This window comes from Coregonus clupeaformis, unplaced genomic scaffold (assembly GCF_020615455.1).
Source record: "Coregonus clupeaformis isolate EN_2021a unplaced genomic scaffold, ASM2061545v1 scaf4624, whole genome shotgun sequence".
Lineage (NCBI taxonomy): Eukaryota > Metazoa > Chordata > Actinopteri > Salmoniformes > Salmonidae > Coregonus > Coregonus clupeaformis.
The window spans coordinates 1-23479 of record NW_025538078.1 but is presented as its reverse complement, the minus strand read 5'-3'; the positions used below and the strand labels follow the sequence as shown (position 1 = coordinate 23479).

At 45.1% G+C, this 23479-nt stretch overlaps 1 protein-coding gene across 1 annotated transcript; it reads right to left on the bottom strand.

Annotated features, from left to right (window-relative positions):
• Positions 1-107: 107 nt before the first annotated feature.
• On the bottom strand, positions 108-23206 carry LOC123490752 (aggrecan core protein-like; the record flags this gene model as incomplete). Its single annotated transcript, XM_045220631.1, is given in 22 exon segments — positions 108-252; positions 3482-3564; positions 3704-3862; positions 8388-8501; positions 9867-9980; positions 10237-10812; positions 10982-11255; positions 11363-11657; positions 11743-12178; positions 17293-17391; positions 17573-17620; positions 17623-17709; positions 17712-17864; positions 18347-18474; positions 18880-19054; positions 19372-19887; positions 20329-20364; positions 20367-20421; positions 20423-20622; positions 20894-21021; positions 22244-22418; positions 22915-23206. Coding segments are annotated over 22 exon segments (4288 nt in total), but the record flags the coding sequence as incomplete, so codon positions are not given.
• Positions 23207-23479: the final 273 nt, after the last annotated feature.

Below are 23479 nucleotides of genomic sequence, written 5' to 3'. Positions count from 1 at the left end.
ATAAGATAACCACACATCATGATGGCGAAGGTACAGTAAAATTACCAGTGCCCATCCAGACTCTAGAACACAATTCTTGACCCCTAACCCCTGATCCCTGTGTGTACCTGGGCCAGTCTTGCAGGTGAAGGGCAGGTGGTAGTTGCAGGGAACGTCGTTCCATTGGCCGTTCTCATGCCAGATCATCACCACACAGTCCTCTCCAGAGTTAAAGTAGTTATCCGGCTGGTTTGGCCGCCAGTTCTCAAATTGCTGAGGGGAGAGGAGCGCAACATTGGTGGGAAGTTACAAAGACCATTTATGTTTCTGTTTGTTTCTTGTTTTCAATGTAGAAAACACAGAAATCAGGAGAGTAAGTCAGTAGGCTATAGCATGTGGATCAGAATCTACAGGTATAGTATGAACAGTGTATTAATGTACAGGTACATTATAATAATAATTATAATAATATGCCATTTAGCAGACGCTTTTATCCAAAGCGACTTACAGTCATGCATGCATACATTTTTGTTTATGCGTGGTCCCGGGATCGAACCCACTACCTTGGCGTTACAAGCGCCGTGCTCTACCAGCTGAGCTACAGAGGACCATTATGAACAGTGTATTACTGTACAGGTTCAGTATGAACAGTGTATTAATAAACAGGTACAGGTATGAACAGTGTATTACTGTACAGGTACAGTATGAACAGTGTATTAATGTACAAGTACATTATGAACAGTGTGTTAATGTACAGGTACAGTATGAACAGTGTATTACTGTACAGGTACAGTATGAACAGTGTATGAATGTACAAGTACATTATGAACAGTGTATTAATGTACAGGTACAGTATGAAGAGTGTATTACTGTACAGGTACATTATGAACAGTGTATTAATGTACAGGTACAGTATGAAGAGTGTATTAATGTATAGGTACATTATGAACAGTGTATTCATGTACAGGTACAGTATGAACAGTGTATTACTGTACAGGTACAGTATGAACAGTGTATGAATGTACAAGTACATTATGAACAGTGTATTAATGTACAGGTACAGTATGAACAGTGTATTACTGTACAGGTACATTATGAACAGTGTATTAATGTACAGGTACAGTATGAAGAGTGTATTAATGTATAGGTACAGTATGAACAGTGTATTCATGTACAGGTACATTATGAACAGTGTATTAATGTACAGGTACAGTATGAACAGTGTATTACTGTACAGGTACAGTATGAACAGTGTATTACTGTACAGGTACAGTATGAACGGTGTATGAATGTACAAGTACATTATGAACAGTGTATTAATGTACAGGTACAGTATGAACAGTGTATTACTGTACAGGTACATTATGAACAGTGTATTAATAAACAGGTACAGTATGAACAGTGTATTACTGTACAGGTACAGTATGAAGAGTGTATTAATGTATAGGTACATTATGAACAGTGTATTCATGTACAGGTACAGTATGAACAGTGTATTACTGTACAGGTACAGTATGAACAGTGTATGAATGTACAAGTACATTATGAACAGTGTATTAATGTACAGGTACAGTATGAACAGTGTATTACTGTACAGGTACATTATGAACAGTGTATTAATGTACAGGTACAGTATGAAGAGTGTATTAATGTATAGGTACATTATGAACAGTGTATTCATGTACAGGTACATTATGAACAGTGTATTAATGTACAGGTACAGTATGAACAGTGTATTACTGTACAGGTACAGTATGAACAGTGTATGAATGTACAAGTACATTATGAACAGTGTATTAATGTACAGCTACAGTATGAACCGTGTATTAATGTACAAGTACATTATGAACAGTGTATTAATGTACAGGTACAGTATGAACAGTGTATTAATGTAGAGGTACAGTATGAACAGTGTATTAATGTACAGGTACAGTATGAACAGTGTATTAATGTACAGGTACAGTATGAACAGTGTATTACTGTACAGGTACAGTATGAACAGTGTATTAATGTACAGGTACAGTATGAAGAGTGTATTAATGTATAGGTACATTATGAACAGTGTATTAATGTACAGGTACATTATGAACAGTGTATTAATGTACAGGTACAGTATGAACAGTGTATTACTGTACAGGTACAGTATGAACAGTGTATGAATGTACAAGTACATTATGAACAGTGTATTAATGTACAGGTTCAGTATGAACAGTGTATTAATAAACAGGTACATTATAAACAGTGTATTACTGTACAGGTACAGTATGAAGAGTGTATTAATGTACAGGTACATTATGAACAGTGTATTCATGTACAGGTACAGTATGAACAGTGTATTACTGTACAGGTACAGTATGAACAGTGTATGAATGTACAAGTACATTATGAACAGTGTATTAATGTACAGGTTCAGTATGAACAGTGTATTAATAAACAGGTACATTATGAACAGTGTATTACTGTACAGGTACAGTATGAACAGTGTATTAATGTACAGCTACAGTATGAACAGTGTATTAATGTACAGCTACATTATGAACAGTGTATTAATGTATAGGTACATTATGAACAGTGTATTAATGTACAGGTACATTATGAACAGTGTATTAATGTACAGGTACAGTATGAACAGTGTATTAATGTACAGGTACAGTATGAACAGTGTATTAATATACAGGTACATTATGAACAGTGTATTAATGTACAGGTACAGTATGAACAGTGTATTAATATACAGGTACATTTTGAACAGTGTATTAATGTACAGGTACATTATGAACAGTGTATTAATATACAGGTACAGTATGAAGAGTGTATTAATGTATAGGTACATTATGAACAGTGTATTAATGTACAGGTACAGTATGAACAGTGTATTACTGTACAGGTACAGTATGAACAGTGTATTAATATACAGGTACATTATGAACAGTGTATTAATGTACAGGTACAGTATGAAGAGTGTATTAATATACAGGTACATTTTGAACAGTGTATTAATGTACAGGTACAGTATGAAGAGTGTATTAATATACAGGTACATTATGAACAGTGTATTAATGTACAGGTACAGTATGAAGAGTGTATTAATATACAGGTACATTATGAACAGTGTATTAATGTACATGTACATTATGAACAGTGTATTAATGTACAGGTACATTATGAACAGTGTATTAATGTACAGGTACAGTATGAACAGTGTATTAATGTACAGGTACATTATGAATAGTGTATTGATGTACAGGTACATTATGAACAGTGTATTACTGTACAGGTACATTATGAACAGTGTATTAATATACAGGTACATTATGAACAGTGTATTAATGTACAGGTACAGTATGAAGAGTGTATTAATATACAGGTACAGTATGAACAGTGTATTCATGTGGTAGGCTACATTATGAACAGTGTATGAATGTGGTAGGCTACAATAGGTGATCTGGTGGTCCTACTCTGTACTCTGAGTGGGGACTATGTGTCTGTCTGCCTGACTCACCAGTGGTGTGCCGTCTATCCAGCGGAAGTCATTCTCCACTGTCTTGTCATTGAGCCCAATCCACTGGTAGTCCTGGCCGTTGGCTGGAGGGGAGAAAGAGTTAAGGGATATTCTATCTCTCTCGCTCTCTTTCTCTCTCTCTCACATCTCACACACACGCACACACACATACACAGGAACAAACACACACAGGCACACACACACACACAGGCCTTTACTCACAGTTGACAAAGTGCTGTTCCTCTGGGGTGATGATGCTGACCAGGTGAGCGCTGAGGTCTCGGCAGCGCTGCTCGGCGTCCAGCCAGGTCTCTCTCTCGGGGAAGTGCAGGTAACAGTTGCCTTGAAACTTAGTCCAGCCCTCCTCACACTCCTGCTCGTCTGTGGCGTCAACAGCAGGGGGCGATAATGAGACAGAGGCTACCACACCCCGGAGAAGTCCGGTTTATTACAGACACTCAAATACATTTACATTAGATAGGAGGGAAAACTGTTCAACACCACATATGACACAATAGAGGTTTTATGTAGGCTGTGTTTGTTCTAGAACTTATCTTGCTGCTGGCATTCTTTTTATGCTCCATTATTTGTCCAACTGTAAGCATTGATTTCTTTCAGTCCAACCTATGGTGTGATAATTATTACTGCACATTGGTGAAAATACTGCATTTTTCAGGACCTATTAACTATCAACTTGATTCACTGCTTGAGAACACTGGCAACACAAATTTACTTTGGGCCACTTTGAGGTATATTACATTTTTGGGGGGGTGAACCATCCATCAAGCATCCATTTAACCCACAACTACAGGGTTTGGTGACCAAAGCGTTCTGCTTTAGCCAACTTGTTTTTGTCCTGCAAAACAAGCCAACAATGTACAGTTGTTAATGCAGAAAATGGTTGAGGTTCTTTCCATAATGCATTTGGGTTTTAAAACATAAACTAAAACTACCGGAGAATTAGCACAGGGGGTCTCTTGGGTAGTCTTTTACTACATAATAGTTGGTTGTGATACTTTAAATATACAATAAATATTATAAATAGTCGGTCTAGTGAGTCCCTCCCAACAGTTAATGAGAGTTTCTGTAGGGAAATTCACTCTGTATACTTGTTTACAGAACATGGTGAATACCTTGTGATTTTCCACCGCTTTTTCCCTTCTCTGTAACGTTCAACGGTTTCATTCATTCCTTCACCACGCCAAATGACTAAACAATTTCAAAAAAAGGCTACTTCAGCACACCTGCTTGCTACGAGCAGCAACAGAACTACACACTAAGAAAATAAGGTTCCTCAAGGTTTCTTTAGGAAGGATGATGGTTCTATGTGGAACCAAAATGACTAAAATAACCATTTGAGCCCTTCAATGGTTCTTTACAGTTCAGAAAAGGGTTATTTCCTCTTTTTGTGATAATTAAAATGTAGGGCGACGGATCATTCAAATATTTTGGGGCGTGGTTTGCGGACAGCTCTTTTTGTGCAACCGTGAGTGAGAGTGTCATTCCAATTTATCTAATCAGTTGTGTTATGCGATTACATGTTAAATATGACTATGGCCAGTGACAGTGTCTTGTAAAAGACACTGACTTTGTGTCACTTGAGAACAGTTGACTAAATCAGTGGTTCTCATTTCTCTCCTTAGTGACTCCCAGACACCCAGAGCTATCACACCTAATTCAACTTGTCAATAAAACAAATAATAACGCTTAAGGAATTTCAACAATATAATATGGCTAATCAAAATAAAAAAAACCTGTATGGTTCTTCAAAAGGATCTACAAAGAACCTTTGAGATTACAAAGGTTCTTTATAGAACCATTCTCCATAAAGGTTCTATAGAGAACTGTAAAAATGGGGTTCTATGTAGCCCCAAAAAGGCTTTTAACCATAGTGGAACCCTTTCTTGGTGCTATATAGATCATTTATAGATCCTTCAAAAAAAGGTTATATACACTACCAGTCAAAAAGTTTGGACACACCAACTAATTCAAGGGTTTTTCTTTATTTTTACTATTTTTTTACATTGTAGAATAATAGTGAAGACATCAAAACTATGAAATAACACATATGGAATCATGTAGTAACCAAAAAAGTGTGAGATTCTTAAAATAGCCACCCTTTGCCTTGATGACAGCTTTGCACACTCTTGGCATTCTCTCAACCAGCTTCATGAGGTAGTCACCTGGAATGCATTTCAATTAACAGGTGCGCCTTCTTAAAAGTTAATTTGTGGAATTTCTTTCCTTCTTAATGCGTTTGAGCCAATCAGTTGTGTTGTGACAAGGTAGTGGGGGTATACAGAAGATAGCCTTATTTGGTAAAAGACCAAGTCCATATTATGGCAAGAACAGCCCAAATAACCAAAGAGAAACGAGAGCCCATCATTACTTTAAGACATGAAGGACAGTCAATATGGAACATGTCAAGAACTTTGAAAGTTTCTTCAAGTGCAGTCGCAAAAACCATCAAGCACTATGATGAAACTGGCTCTCATGAGGACCACAACAGGAATGGAAGAACCAGAGTTACCTCTGCTGCAGTGGATAAGTTCATTAGAGTTACCAGCCTCAGAAATTGCAGCCCAAATAAATGCTTCACAGAGTTCAAGTCACAGACACATCTCAACATCAACTGTTCAGAGGGGACTGTGTGAATCAGGCCTTCATGGTCGAATTGCTGCAAAGAAACCACTACTAAAGGACACCAATAAGAAGAAGAGACCTGCTTGGGCCAAGAAACACAAGCAATGGGCATTAGACCGGTGGAAATGTGTCATTTGGTCTGGAGTCCAAATTGGAGACTTTTGGTTACAACCGCCGTGTCTTTGTGAGACGTGGTGTTGGTGAACGGATGATCTCCGCATGTGTAGTTCCCACCGTAAAGCATGGAGGAGGAGGTGTTATGGTGTAGGGGTGCTTTGCTGGTGACATTGTCTGTGATTTATTTAGAATTCAAGGCACACTTAACCAGCATGGCTACCACAGCATTCTACAGCGATACACCACCCCATCTGGTTTGGGCTTAGTGGGACTATCATTTGTTTTTCAACAGGACAATGACCCAACACACCTCCAGGCTGTGTAAGGGCTATTTTACCAAGAAGGAGAGTGATGGAGTGCTGCATCAGATGACCTGGCCTCCACCATCCCCCGACCTCAACCCAATTGAGATGGGTTGGGATGAGTCGGACGGCAGAGTGAAGGAAAAGCAGCCAACAAGTGCTCAGCATATGTGGGAACTCCTTCAAGACTGTTGGAAAATCATTCCAGCTGAAGCTGGTTGAGAGAATGCCAAGAGTGTGCAAAGCTGTCATCAAGGCAAATGGTGGCTATTTGAAGAATCTTGTTTTTTGTTTAACACTTTTTTGGTTACTACATGATTACATATGTGTTATTTCATAGTTTTGATGTCGTCACTATTATTCTACAATGTAGAAAATAGTAAAAAATTAAGAAAAACCCTTGAATGAATAGGTGTGTCCAAACTTTTGACTGGTACTGTTTAGCACCATAAAGGGAACCGCCATGGTTACAAGCCAAAGAACCCTTATTTGGCACTATACAGAACTTCTTGTTTTGTGTGTAGACCTGGCTGAGAAAATCCACCCACCAGACATAAACACAGTCCTGAGTAAAGGACAGGGCGAAGTATGATGACATTGCCCCTAGACTACGGATGCCCCTATACCCCTTTAGGCCCGTGGATCAGTCGGGATCTTAACTTACTGTTGAGAGTTAGAATAGTAGAATACACAAGGTACAATTTCTAAATGTGGTTGTGCATCAGCAGTTTTTCTCTTGTTATGTCATTCACTGACAGTTACACCAATTAGCCTTGTCACTCTCACTCAGATATCATATTAAAAACGGCAAACATTTCTCTCCACCCTATGGCAAAATGTGTAGAATTGCAGGAAAGTTGCAGTAAAACTGCTAATTATTCCCCTCCACCCCATGGCAAAAGGAGTAGAATTGCATGAAATGAGTTATAAACTTGCAAAATCTTCTCGCCGCCACATGGCAAAATGTGTAGAATTTCAGAAAACTTGCTTTAAAACGACAAAGTTACTCTACACCTGTCACGCCCTGACTCAGGGGACGCTTATAAGTTGAGTCAGAGTGTGTATATTCTTTGTTGTGCGTTTTCTATGTTGTATTCTAGTATGTGTGGATCTATGTTGGCGGTGTGGTTCCCAATCAGAGGCAGCTGTCGCTTGTTGTTTCTGATTGGGGACCATACTTTAGCAGCCTATTGGCACTGTCTAGTTGTGGGATCTTGTTCCGGGTAAGGTTCGTTGTATGTACAACCTTAGGACTTCACGTTTCGTTTCGTTTCTTGTTTTGTCGTGTGTTTATTCAGTGTAAATAAACATGTACGTATATCACGCTGCGCCTTGGTCTGACCCGTTCCTTAACGAACGTGACAACACCCCATAGCAAAATGTGCAGAATTACAGGAAATGAACTGTAAAAATGTTTTCAAAATTTCTCTCCGCTGTCAAGAGGGGGGCCGCTAAAATATTTTGCTCATAAGGATCTAATGTCAGTTTTGCGTTTTTACCCCTAATGGTAAGGATTTGGCAAAAGGAAAGCTGATCCTAGATCTGTGCCTACAAGCAACATATTCTGGGGCAGGCAGAATAATTCACTGCCACACCTGTGTCACGTTCAGCACACACAAAACAGGAGAAAACGTTTTTGAAATAGAGGAAGTATACCCAAACTTGCCCGATGATAACCCCGATTGGGGGTTTCCATTTAAAAACGTTTTCGGCCATTTGTCCTCCTGAACGCAGCCCTGCTATGATGCAAGCTGCCAGCGATAACGTTTTGCATCCTTATGACTCCTGTTGTTTTTGAAAGGTTGTTGTTTGTTAGTAAACATTAGCTGAAGCCGACCTCGTACCAATCTCGCAGCAGTCCCCTCCGTAGCTGGGCAGGCATAAGCATTTGTAAGAGTCTGCATTTTCCACACAGGTGGCTCCATTGGCACAAGGGTTGGAATGGCACACATCAACCTCTGCAAAAAAGGGGGGTGCGGGGTGAGACTGGTGCCTCAGGGGGTTAAGGGGGGAGGCGGTAGTTGCCTTGGTAGGGGGGAGCACGAAAACAACATCTTGGAACTCATGGAATCGGAACGCTCTGAGATGCTGCAACATAGTGATTCAGACTCCAACCTTACTGTGTCAGATCATCATTGAAAGGAAGATGAATACTCACTCTCAATTATGTTCACTCTTCAGACCACAACATTTTACAACTTTTTTTCCATAAATGTTGAACTTCTGATTCATACAGTTTAGTAGACAGATAATTGATCATATAAATGTATTAAGATCCAAAGTAAGGTTAAGTCCGGATCAGCCACTTGTTGGGTGGCAGACTCATAGAAATAGAATGACTAGATGAGAGTAATTATAATTCTATGGGCAGCCTTGTGTTCGGATTCATATAGGCAGTTCCAAGTATGCACCAGGATGTCGGTAGGTGTACAAGGGGTTAGCAGGCATGCAGCAGGAGGGAGAATAGACTCAGCAGACAGATCTGGCTGAAATGGCATCATAATGACGTCCTTTCAACCACTTTTGCCAGCTGGGTACGCTTACTGTAACCTAGGCAACAGCAGAACAAAAACAACACAGGATGGAGTGAATCATGATAAAGGAGTATGATGGAGAGACCCTGAGACCTCGGGGCAAGGACACGATGGACACGATACACACACACACACACACACACACACACACGCCAAAGAGCCCGCGACTGTCTGACAAACACAACGAATGAGAGACCCAAAACCAGGTGTAGGAAAACAGGACAAAACAAGACACACAACATCACATTACAACACAAAACCTACAGTACATTAAGACAGGAAAAAGGGGGAACAAAATGCATTGTTAGTGTATCACAAAAATAAAAATACAACTCAAATACAGACTACAGAATATTACTGTCTCAGTATGTACAGTATCAGATAGTAGCATCGGGACAGAGGGTTGCTAAATTCCAGGAACTTTCAATGAATTCCCTGGTTTCCCAGAAATCCTGGTTGGAGGATTCCGGATTTCCTGCTTATTCCCTTCTGATTCGGGAAAACTCCAAACGGGATTTCAGAAAAACCATTACGCAACCCTAATCGTGACAGAGGGGCTGATGTCCAGGCATACAGTAGAGATATGAGAAAAGCATTGTTAGAAACTTTGTTTACAAAGGTGTGTTACTTTACAGTAAAACATTTACAACACTTCTGAGGACGTCAGAATGGATCAGAAAGAGAGATGTGCAGAGAGTTAGGAACGAAGACCTTGCTCGGTAAGACCTTGTTTTAAGACGTCTTGAGAGAGATAATGAGAGATAATGATACCCCAGCATCAGGACTCACCATACTGGCACCCATCTCCCACTTTCCCGGGTGGACACTGGCACAGCCCATCGCCATCCTCCACTGAGCATGACCCAGCACCACACGGGTTAGGGTCACAGGGGTTAGGCATACCTAAGCATGAATACAATTAGGATGAGTACAATACAGTGTGTACCTTAGCACCGAAATAGCACCCTACTCCCTATTTAGTGCACTATATGGGGAATAGGGTGACATTTCTGATTGGCACCTTAATAAAAACACCATGCCACGTTACTTTACACTATTTAAATAAGTCTGTTGGTTCTACAGCATGACAGCAAAACAAACATTATTTTAACTGTTCATAGCAATGAAAATGGAGTAGACTGAAAGTGTGCTGACTCACCCTCCTCTGAGGACGGCTCCTCCATGACGGCAGGGGTCTGCAGGGAGATGGCCGGGGCCGTGGTGGCAGCCAATCCGGTGGGAGCAAGGTTGGGGGCAAAGGTCACGTAAAACTCGCCGGTGATCTCCTCCAGCTCAGCCCCCCCAGCCAGGGCCTCCTCTGGCCCCTCTGTGTCCGCCATAAGCTCCCTGTCACTGGGCAGAGGACAGCACCACAGAGAGCAGATCTCCAGAGTGTGCCCCAGATGAGACACCGCTGGCCTGGGTTGGGTGGTCGGAGCCGCTCCTGAGTGGAACCCGCTTCCCTGCCCGTTGATCTCCACTGGCCCAGCCCCCAGCTCCATGGAAACCGTGGTCACCTTGGAAACCTCTGTCATTAAGTCACTAGTCAGGAAGGTGACAGCGCTGTCCTCCTCACCGCTGGTGGAGGATCTGGAGATTTCAGACATGTCCCCGGATGGGAAGCCCGACGTTCCGAACCCTGATGCGTATCCACCTCTTCCCGCTCCGTATCCATAGTGGAGAGACCCTGAGGCCTCCTGTTCCCCTGAGGCTGACCCTGTAAGGTCGGTGAACCCTGATCCCAAGAAGGTCACACCCGGGAAGAACCCTGAGCCACTGCTGCCCGAGGCTGAACCGCTGATATCACCGCTTCCCGGAGCCGTAGTGGAGAGACCCAGAGGCCTCCTGTTCCCCTGAGGCTGACCCCGTGAGGTCGGTAAACCCTGACCCCAAAAAGGTCACACCCGGGAAGAACCCAGAACCACTGCTGCCCGAGGCCGAACTGCTGATATCACCGCTTCCGGAGCCGTAGTGGAGAGACCCAGAGGCCTCCTGTTCCCCTGAGGCTGACCCCGTGAGGTCGGTAAACCCTGACCCCAAGAAGGTCACACCCTGGAAGAACCCTGAGCCACTGCTGCCCGAGGCTGAACCGCTGATATCACCGTTTCCCGGAGCCGTAGTGGAGAGACCCCGAGGCCTCCTGTTCCCCTGAGGCTGACCCCGTGAGGTCAGTAAACCCTGACCCCAAGAAGGTCACACCTGGGAAGAACCCTGAGCCACTGCTGCCCGAGGCTGACCCGCTGATATCACCGCTTCCGGAGCCGTAGTGGAGAGACCCCCGAGACCTCCTGTTCTCCTGAGGCTGACCCTGTGAGGTCAGTAAACCCTGACCCCAAGAAAGTCACACCCGGGAAGAACCCTGAGCCACTGCTGCCCGATCCGGAGCCGCTGAACTCCAGGCCCCCTCCACCAAGCTCCTGCTCTGTGTGTGTGTGAGAGGTGGAAACCTCCACCAGCTTCCCATGGATCAGCAGGACCTGAGTGTCTCTGCTTCCCGACTCCTCTCCCGAATGACCACTGGAGCCTCCTGAGGGAAAGAATCCTGAGGGAAATCCGGAAAACTTCTCACTGGAACTAGAGCTGGAGCCGGACGACATTCCAGAAAACGTCCCACTTTTCCCAGAGCTGCTGGAGCTGTCGGACGAAGAGCCGCTCTCTTCAGAGCTGACACCGGATCCACTTCCCGATCCCGACAGGAACGCACTGCCACTGACCATTCCCAATCCCATTCCCGATCCCATTCGTGTGGGGAAGGTGAGGATCCCAATGCTTCCCTCTCCAGCCTCCTGAGGACCCCCCAGAGCCCGAACCGGATAAAACACTGCCGCTCCCTGAAGAGAAGATGACCGTTATTCCCGATCCGTCTCCACTCAGCCCCGAGCCGGACGCATCTCCACTACTCAGGCCAGACGATCCACTGGGAATCTCGGCGCTCCCGCTGCCTGAAAGATCACCTGACCCGGACAGATCCCCGGAATAAGGCAGTTCACCGGAGTGATCACCAGAGAGATCTCCGGATGATCCACTGGCCCCAGAGGCCCCGGAACCAGAACCAGAGCCTGAGGACTCCACAGAGATGGGAGCAGTGATGGAAGGCAGGACTGTGGAGAGAGAGAAATGAAAGAAAGAGAAAGAGAGAGAGAGAGAGAGAGAGAGAGAGAGAGAGAGAGAGAGAGAGAGAGAGAGAGAGAGAGAGAGAGAGAGAGAGAGAGAGAGAGAGAGAGAGAGAGAGAGAGAGAGAGAGAGAGAGAGAGAGAGAGAGAGAGAGAGAGAGAGAGAGAGAGAAAGAAAGAAAGAAAGAAAGAAAGAAAGAAAGAAAGAAAGAAAGAAAGAAAGAAAGAAAAGGGATTTACATATTTCAATAATGTACATACAGTTGAAGTCGGAAGTTTACATACACCTTAGCCAAATACATTTAAACTCAGTTTTTCACAATTCCTGACATTTAATCCTAGTAAAGATTCCCTGTCTTATGTCAGTAAGGATCACCACTTTTTTTTAAGAATGTGAAATGTCAGAATAATAGTAGAGAGAATGATTTATTACAGCTTTTATTTCTTTCATCACATTCCCAGTGGATCAGAAGTTTACATACACTCAATTAGTATTTGGTAGCATTGCCTTTACATTGTTTAACTTGGGTCAAATGTTTCGGGTAGCCTTCCACAAGCTTCCCACAATAAATTGGGTGAATTTTGGCCCATTCCTCCTGACAGAGCTGGTGTAACTGAGTCAGGTTTGTAGGCCTCCTTGCTCGCACACGCTTTTTCAGTTCTGCCCACAAATTTTCTATAGGATTGAGGTCAGGGCTTTGTGTTGGCCACACCAATACCTTGACTTTGTTGTCCTTAAGCCATTTTGCCACAACTTTGGAAGTATGCTTGGGGTCATTGTCCATTTGGAAGACCCATTTGCGACCAAGCTTTAACCTCCTGACTGATGTCTTGAGATGTTGCTTCAATATATCCACATAATTTTCCTTCCTCATGATGCCATCTATTTTGTGAAGTGCACCAGTCCCTCCTGCAGCAAAGCACCCCCACAGCATGATGCTGTCACCCCGTGCTTCACAGTTGGGATGGTGTTCTTCGGCTTGCAAGTTACCCCCTTTTTCCACCAAACCGTAGTCTGGCTTTTTTATGACGGTTTTGGAGCAGTGGCTTCTTCCTTGCTGAACGGCCTTTCAGGTTATGTCGATATAGGACTCGTTTTGCTGTGGATATAGATACTTTTGTACCTGTTTCCTCCAGCATCTTCACAATGTCCTTTGCTGTTGTTCTGGGATTGATTTGCACTTTTCTCTAGGAGACAGAACGCGTCTCCTTCCTGAGCGGTATGACGGCTGCGTGGTCCCATGGTGTTTATACTTGCGTACTATTGTTTGTACAGATGAATCTGGTACCTTCAGGTGTTTGGAAATTGCTCCCAAGGATGTACCAGACTTGTGGAGGTCTACAATTTTTTTCTGAGGTCTTGGCTGATTTCTTTTGATTTTCCCATGATGTCAAGCAAAGAGGCACTGAGTTTGAAGGTAGTCCTTTAAATACATCCACAGGTACACCTCCAATTGACTCAAATGATGTCAATTAGCCTATCAGAAGCTTCTAAAGCCATGACATCATTTTCTTGAATTTTCCAAGCTGTTTAAAGGCACAGTCAAAGTAGATGTCCTTACCGACTTGCCAAAACTATAGTTTGTTAACAAGAAATTTGTGGAGTGGTTGAAAAACAAGTTTTAATGACTCCAATCTAAGTGCATGTAAACTTCCGACTTCAAATGTATATATATATATATATATTGTGATGTCACGAGAGGCTACACAGCTTTCAGCGGGATTGCTCAAGTAGTGCAAGGAGACCAGGTTCAATCAAAACAAGGATTTTATTAAAGGTCTTGGGAAACTAACGAAATTATAACACAATTCTGTTCTCTGGTGGCTCTTTAAGGGTTAACAGTTCAGGGATGTCTCTTCCACATCCAAAATCATAACTCTCCCTCGCTCAAATAACTTTTCCCCAGTCTTACTGTATTCCACGTTGCAGCTAGTGGCCAACCCAGCAAAACGTCCTTCCAAATGTCCCACACGTATTTCCACAGGTGCATATATCCAAAGGTGAGTCTTTCCCAAAGGTAAGTATCTCCAAATCCTTATATTCCTCATGGAAGTGGACGTGCAGCACTCTTGTCCTCCAGAGAGCCCAGGTTGGAGACTGTGTCTCTTCACCCCCCACACACTCCCTCAGTGTGTCTCTTCCCTTCCCAAACCTTCAGCTCATCAGCTCCTCATTTGTTTCAGCTGCGTGGGAAGATTGGCCATAGAGGGGTGGAGTTCCCGACCATACCAGCAGATGGAGCCATAGCTGTCTGGGTTTGCAGCCACCTCAGGGGATGTAACGTCCCTCCAGGACACAGCCTCTCGTGACATCACACATCCCCCCTCCTCGGGACCGACGTCCTCGTCGGGTAAAGGCAGCGAAGAAGGCATCACGCCGGGAGAGGGCGTCCGCATTGCCGTGGTGCTTGCCAGACTGCTCTCTCTTCAACTCCTCCAACTCTAGGACCAGGGACTCAGCCTCCTGTTGTCTCTCCTTGAGTTTCTTACTGAACGCATCAGCCTTGGTTTTAGCAGAGTTTAGCTTCTGTTGAGCAGCTTTCAGTTCCTTCTCTCTCTCTGCCTCCGCATTCTTCATCTTGTTCTCCAACACCTTGTACTTCTCCTCTGCCTTCTTCTGGACCTCCTTACTACTGCGCAGGGTCTCCTCACACTCCTCGATGGTCCTGCGCAGCCTCTCCAGCTCCTCCTGTTGCTTATGGAAGGAGCTCTGTTGGAGTTTAGCCTGGAGGATATCTAACTCTTCTGTCTTCATGTCTAACTGTTGCTTTAACAAACGATACCTCTCAGCGGTCCCCTTCAGACCAGACAGTTCTTTGTCCAGATTCTGTAGCTCCGTCTCTGTGTCGGTCTGGGCACCTGCCATCCCTATCCGAGCCCGGGCGGGAGTGAGTAATTCGGAGGATTGCACCGGAGCCTTCCCAGGATGAGTCTTGCCTCTCCGTTTCCGAGGTACTCGGGTTATCCTCTCCTGAGACTCTCTCCAGAGTGGGTAAAAGGCTGGGCAGTCTCGTCCCAATTAGGACAGGGACGGGGAGGGGAATCAACCACCCCCGCCGTCGTGTGTATGGTTCCCCGTGTGCTGGTCATTGTAAGTTCAGTAATGGGGTATTCTCTGGTGTCCCCATGGACACAGGAAACTGGGAGGACTTTCCCCGGGGTCAGACACGTTGGGCCCACCAAATCCTTACGCACCAGGGTGGCCCGGCTACCAGAATCCAGTAAGGCCTCCACATCATGGTGATTCACAGTTACCGGGCAGGTGGGGGGTCGATCTGGGCCGCCATCTACGACTCCCAAGAGCGAGGCAACACGGTGTGAGGGTGCTGAGCTGGAGGACTCCGCAGTGGGCATAGGTTCATCGGCTGGTTTCCCACACTGCCAGGAGATATGTCCCATCTCCCCACACCGGTAACACTGTCGAGTTTCCCCCTCCTGGTGTACTCTTCTTGGACCCGCCTGGTTTCTGGCTCCCCCTGGAGCCGGGATAAGTCCTGACGGGGCTGGGTTCGAGACCTTGGGGTCCTTTGGACGGGTTCTTCCCATTTGTGGTGGGGCCGCACTCCTGGGGTCTTTTTCGGGAAGCATTCAGCATCTCCGCTGTGGCCTGGTACTTTTCCACAGCTTCCACGGTCAGATCAGCCGTGGTCAAGGCCTGTTGACTGATGAACCGTTTTGCCTCATAAGGCAGGGCGCGTGAGGTAACGATCCACCACAACGGCCTCCACCACCGCCGCTGCTGTATTCCTCTGCGGATCCAGCCATTTCCTTGCGATTCGGACAAGTTCATGCATCTGCGCCCGAGGAGGTTGGTCTGGTTGGAAGGTCCAGCTGTGAAAGCGCTGGGCCATACCAAACTTTGTGAGTCCATATCTGCTGAGGATCTCAGACTTCAGGGCATCATAGTCAGTAACCTGGTCAGGGCCCAGGTCCCGGACAGCATTCAGCGATTCCCCGGTTAGAAAGGGGGCTAACAGACCAACCCACTGTTGCTTGGGCCAGGCTTCCCTAGTGGCCGTGGCCTCAAATGCATGCAGGTATGCCTCAATGTCATCGGTAGCTCCCATCTTAGATATAAAGTCACTTGCCTTTATTGGGCGGGTATTTTGGACAACCATCTGTCTCTGCAACTGCAATTCCTCTGCCTTCAGAAGGTTGGCTTTCTTTTGCTCCTCCAAGAGAGCCACGTTTGCTTGCATCTGGGCTTGCTGGCCAGCAACAAGGGCTTTCAATATGTCCTCCATTTCAGTCGGCGGGGAGCCTACGGCCAACTTGGAAAACTGGGTGATCAAACCTTCGGTATCCTCCTCTGACATGCACTATTAACGCTTGAGCGTGCCCGTATTCTCCACCATCTGTGATGTCACGAGAGGCTACACAGCTTTCAGCGGGATTGCTCAAGTAGTGCAAGGAGACCAGGTTCAATCAAAACAAGGATTTTATTAAAGGTCTTGGGAAACTAACGAAATTATAACACAATTCTGTTCTCTGGTGGCTCTTTAAGGGTTAACAGTTCAGGGATGTCTCTTCCACATCCAAAATCATAACTCTCCCTCGCTCAAATAACTTTTCCCCAGTCTTACTGTATTCCACGTTGCAGCTAGTGGCCAACCCAGCAAAACGTCCTTCCAAATGTCCCACACGTATTTCCACAGGTGCATATATCCAAAGGTGAGTCTTTCCCAAAGGTAAGTATCTCCAAATCCTTATATTCCTCATGGAAGTGGACGTGCAGCACTCTTGTCCTCCAGAGAGCCCAGGTTGGAGACTGTGTCTCTTCACCCCCCACACACTCCCTCAGTGTGTCTCTTCCCTTCCCAAACCTTCAGCTCATCAGCTCCTCATTTGTTTCAGCTGCGTGGGAAGATTGGCCATAGAGGGGTGGAGTTCCCGACCATACCAGCAGATGGAGCCATAGCTGTCTGGGTTTGCAGCCACCTCAGGGGGATGTAACGTCCCTCCAGGACACAGCCTCTCGTGACATCACAATATATATATATATATATATATATATATATATATATATATATATAACTCTTTCATTTCTAGTGTAGAATTCCATAAAATGCTTATTAAGAGCAAATGAAGACTATGGCTCTTACCAGGCCTCAGCAAATCAGTGATGGATGTGAGGTTAACCAAAGCCTCTTCTATCTCTGTGATGTTCAATCCAGTTTCATTGGCGAGAAGCAAGATGTCCACTACAAGGAAAAAAATTATTTTTGAGTGAGTGAGTGAGTGAGTGGGTGAGTGAGTGATTGTGTGAGTGAGTGAGAGAGAGTAGGTGAGTGAGTGAGTGAGAATGCGAGCGAGCAAGTGAGTGAGAGTGAGTGAGAAAATGGAAACAACATGACTTATGATTCAACGCATTTCAGTCCATACCTTTGAAGCAGTAGGCGTCATATCTGAGTACAGGTCTGGGTATTCCGTCTGGTTGTTGTGCGTGAATACTGTGTACACCCCTGCCTTCCCTGCACCACACGCCGCCCGGGGGTTGGTGATGGGGTAGCGGACGCTCGGTCGATTAGCCAGCCTGCGCGGCACTTATCCAACCCTTGTCTCCAGGCGGCGTAGAGCTGTCCAGTAGAGGCCAGGGTAGCGTTCAGCTCCTGACAGTGAGCCAGAGCACCGTCGTAGGTAAAGCCCTCACTGGAGCCAGCATGGAACACATCGCCTAGAGAAGAGAGGACAGTCAGGTTAAGGGATGAGGGGAGAGGAGAGGAGAGGAGAGGAGAGGAGAGGAGAGGAGAGGAGAGGAGAGGAGAGGAGAGGAGAGGGAGAGGAGAGGAGAGGAGAGGAGAGGAGAGGAGAGGAGAGGAGAGGAGAGGAGACAGTCAGGTTAAGGGATGAGAGGATGGTGAGAAAGTGGAAGAGAAAAGGAGAGAATGAAAGGACATGACAGTTGAGGCAGTGCTCAAAACAACTCCCACAGCGTTGTGGTTTGTGATAAGCCAAACCTCTTTTTCAATTGCCATTCATTTCCCACATGGTTAAGACAGTGTATATACAACAAACTAGCCCAACCTCTTGACTTATCTTTAAAGACTACTACTGCAATAGACAGACAAGAAATAGACACAAGCTATGACAACGTCTCTGGGTTACAAAGTGATTCAAGAGCAATTTGAATGAACGAAACCTAGTGTGTTTTCTCACCCCTGAGTCTGTCCACGTAGCAGTACACATCGTAGTGTTCATCAGCGGGCCTCAGTCCATAGGACCTCACTCCTGGTAAAGTCTCCAGATCCCCAGAGCACTTTTCCCGAGGAGACACGATTGGATACCTGGACATGACAACAACCTTTATTCACGGTCATGAATGGGCGTATAAAGAAGAAAATAAGATGGTTGTACTGATGGTAAGGAACAGTGACAAGGACTTGAAACAAGTACAGTCTCTGTGTGGGGCACAGGTGGCCCGAGGCTGGTGGCACCTTCATTGGGGAGGACGGACTCTGGCTGGAACTGAATAAATTGAATGGTATTGAACAAATCAAACACATGGTTTCCATGTTGTTCATACCATTCCATTTACTCCATTCCAGGCATTATTATGAGCCATCCTCCCTTCAGCAGCCTCCCGTAGTTAGTGTGTGTATGCATGTATTAATATGTCTGTAGTTCTGTCTTTAAATATGTTTGTGTGCCCATGTACATCTATACAGACAAGCATGTGTCTTCCTTCCTACCTGACGGTCTGATCCAGAAGCCAGCCTGCATCACACTGGTGGTAGCCGGCCTCATAGGCAGCCTGGAGCTGCTCTGGGGTGGCGATGGAGGCTCCAACACTCTGACAGGCCAGCTGGGCCTCCTCGAAGGTGAAGGCGTAGCGGCTAGAGCCAGCACGGTAGTGGAACACAACACCTACAGATGGGGGGGTGGGTAATAATGCTGATATAATGTGGTTGATCTCATGCACCAGACACATTAATCACCCAAGTGTGTTTTCATTCACAGTTTGTAATCATTCAGATTTTTATATCAATTATAAAGCTGGCAAGTCTCCTCATCAATGACTGCAATTCTTCTCTTTCCATTTCAACATGCAAACTCACAGTAGTATTGAAAGTAGGGCTTGCATACTCAATTGTTCCAGCAACAACTTTTCCAACACAGCATCCCAAGAAAAGTGACTACGTATGCTATTTACACTCAAACACAGCAGATATCCAGTCACTGACCTGTAGCAGAAAATAAATATCCTGATCCGCTCACTTTGCTGATCTCACTCCCCACATCTGGCCTGGCCGTTACTCTCCCCACAACATCCACAACCAACTCTGTCACACTGGGCGGCTGTGGCAGGGGCAGCTCGGTGACATTGGGCGGCTGTGGCAGGGGCAGCTCGGTGACACTGGGCAGCTGTGGCAGGGGCAGCTCGGTGACACTGGGCGGCTGTGGCAGGAGCAGCTCGGTGACACTGGGCGGCTGTGGCAGGGGCAGCTCGGTGACACTGGGCGGCTGTGGGAACGGAAGCTCTGTGACACTGGGTGGCTGTGGCAGGGGCAGCTCAGTCCCGAAGGTGAAGTCCACGCTGGTGGGTTTCTGGGTGGCCAGGACATCGCCCAACGCCTCGCTCTCCGTGGCCGTCTTCCTGAAGAACACCTCGGGAGGACCCTGGGTCACTGTGGCGACGCTCAGCACGCCGCTGCCCGCCTTGGTGGGCACCACCATGCCCGAGCCGTCCTCGTCCGTTTCTGGAGGAGACCGAAGAAAGGGTTCATGCTTGTGATCGCTAAACTCTTGGGAACGGTTTCGAAACTGAAACGTGTGGTGCGAATGGTTGTTTACTGTTGCACTTAACAATGTTGTGATCCTGAACAAATTCAGCCATTTGAAAAATATGAAACAATGAAACGCTTAAAAATATTACACAAATATGACACAAAAATGCACACGCAAACACACACACGCTTACAAATATGACACTAAAACGCTTATGAAACACAAAAATAATCTTGTGTCGGTAGGTTCCTTCCAATGATGACATACTGTACATACACTGGTATTAAGTCTATGGTTGATTCACAGTGTAACCTAGCCTGAGTTCTAGATCTGTTTGTGCTATATAGCCAACTCCTATAGTTGTTGTCATGTTTGGCACAAACAGATCTGGGACCAGGCTAAATGCAACCTACCTGTGTAGCAGTAGGCATCGTAGCGGGATTCGGGAGTGGGTACCCCGTCTGGTTGACGTGGAGGTACACGGTCCGTACCCCCAGCAGACCCCCCTCCGCACTGCGGCCTTGGGATGTTGATGGGGTAGCGGACGCTCCTGTCCCCCAGCCAGCCTGCATTGCACACATCCAGACCAGCCTGCCAGGCCAGGTACAGCTGTCCTGTGGTGGCCAACAGGGCCCCCTGCTTACTGCACTGTTCCTCAGCCTCGGAGTAGGTGAACTTAGCCACAGAGCCAGAGTAGAACACACTGCCTGGGAGAGGAAACAACAGGGGAGGTGAGGTAGTGACATGTTCAGTGTAACTTGAGGTTGATAGTTGTGTAGTTAAGAATATTTGAGTCAATGTAACTCATTTATTTGATTAAGGCAATGCACATTCATCAAAATGTAAATGTTCCCGATTTTCACATCAGAGTGAAAAAGTTGTCTGTGAAAACGTATTGTATTCTCCAAGGTGAACATGTCCTGATCTCATTCTGTTTTTCACTTATGAAAAAAAGATCAAGGACGTCTCCTTGGTTACCTGTCATCTTCTCGGCAAAACAGTACACGTCGTAAGTCTCGTTGACGTCTCTCACTCCGTAGGTTCGCACCCCGGGGAACTCGTCTTTGTCGCCGTAGCAATTCTCACGTGGATCATGGATTGGGTACCTTTCACAGAAAACAGAAATTAGTATAAAATCCATACCAGTGCAGAGCGATAGGCCTACTTTGCAGAGTGATACTTTAAAGTGCTATCCTCTGGGGTTCCGATGCATATCTCGTTGTATATGTTTTGACCCAAATAAATTCAATTAAATTCAATGTGTTGGTTTAATATGGTTAACACCTCCATTACAACATAAACATTCTGAGTGAATCAGTTGAGGCAGTGCCGTGTTAGTTTATTGAATGAATTGGAGCCTTTGTCTTCCTTCCTGGGTAACATATTATTTCAAACATGTTATTTCCATGGATAAATCTTCAAGGGTTTCCTAGACTGAGACTTAAAAAGCTTTAAAAAGCTTCTTAGTCCAAGACTAGGCTTAATGTGTGTCCGGAAAACCGTCCCACAACGTTTCCTCTAAACCCTCTAGTATTTCTGAGAAATCGACTAGAGGCTTATGGAACGAGGGCTTTCATTCTGAGGTGTTGAAAAAACGTACAGGTGAGATCAGAGAAAGGTCAACACAATCCTCTAGGTTTTTGCCAGGGATGGAAGGAGGGATGGAAAGGAGGACAAGAGAGGCTGTGTGTCGAGAGGAAGTGACACGTTCAGAGGCTCAACTGTCAAACATTCAACAGAAAGTTCAGCATGGCAGACGTCTGTGTTTAGACGGATGACCAATCCAAATACTGACATGAAAATGGAATCATGGAATAAATGGACAATGTTGAAATACAAACCGACAAGTCTATCTATATTCATAATTCCTATATAAAGTAAATGATCTCAAGACCTCATGATGCTTAGAGAACTGTATGCACAGTCATTATAAACTGTGTAATAAAATCTTTTAACTTATTTTCAAACTTTGGATAGACTGCAGACCTGGGTTCAAAATTCTAAGTATTTGGTGTATTTTTTTAGATCATTGTTTTCTTTCAAAGCATTTGATTGAGCCTGGTTGGAGTACCAGATAGGCGGAGCTTGCACTTTTGGGACTATTCCATTGGCTCCATTGTGTCAGGCAAGCTCCCTCAAGCTCACTTAATATTTTATAGAAAACAAACACTATTTGAAGACAAGCCTTATAGACTCTCTCCTTCACTTTGATCTGAAATCAGTTCAGTTCTTTCCAGTCACTTCATTCACTTCACTGCTTCGGCATTGATCTGAAAACAGGAACTGATTTCAGATCAGTGCAGATGAAGGAGAGGGATATAGACTGACCTGACAGTCTGATCGGAGAGCCAGCCGGCGTCACACTGGTGGAAGCCGTCATCGTACGCTGCCTGCAGCTGCTCTGGGGTCGCGATCACAGCACTGTTCTGGATACAGGCTGCCTTGGCCTTCTCAAAGGTCAGAGTGTAGCGTGTCGTGATGGCCCGGTAGTGGAACACAATACCTGGAGAGAGATCATAGTATAACAGCGACAGAGCAGCCACTAATGCCTCCATAAAATAATTAGATCACTGTCTATCTGTGTGGATTAAAGATACATTATTTATTTTGCTTGAAAGTTGGCTGTATGGTTTATATACAGTACATACAGCAAATGATAGAATATCATTTTTAAAAAATCACAAATGAAACCATACAAATCCTTAGTTTTAGGCAAATAATATATGATTTTGCTCATTGGTGTGTGGGGGTATTTTCAATTAGGCAATTTATGGACAATGTTTCTGTTAATTTAGGACCCCGTCCCCTTTTGGCCAAGAGAAACCATATAAGCAAAAGTTCCGTATAACCTCTTTAATGTCCTCAAATCTAAAGATAGAAACTCACATTTGTACAGTGGTAGCTATAAGCACCAACTTTGTTTACAAAGAGAGCAATAACAAAATATGAATTCCTTGGCAGCAAGCAGCCGTAACACTCCCACTACCCTCTGTCCCTACCTTGAACCAGGACGTCCACAGTGTCATGGTTGTCCTCGATGCCGTGCTGTACCTCACATCGGTAGGTGCCAGTGTCGTTGGACCTCAACTCTGTGATCTTGATGCTGGCGTCAGTGGGGGTCTGGGGATAGCCCACCATGTGGACCCGATCCAGATAGTCCTCCTCCACCTTGACCTCTCCGTCCATGGCCACCAGGATGACAGAGACATGCTCCTTGGTGATGCGGCTCCATTTGATGCGGTGGGACAGGGTGGCAATGGTGGGGGCGCCGGGGTCGTGGACGGTGTGGTCCTGGAAGTAGGGTTAAAGTTCAAGTTCAAGTTTATTAGAAAAACATAATTACATTACAATACGATATTAAATGCTCTTTTACATGTTGATGACCCTCTGAAATAAAACACATCAAATCACATAATGGTGGAACTACAATGGGGTTTCTTATCATGGAACTTTGTATCACTGGTCAATTGAACTGCAGTCCTGTCTAACTGAGTTTTCTCCTCACCAGGAATCAAATATGTGAAAACAATATTATGAGAAACATGAAAACAAGTCAAAACAGAG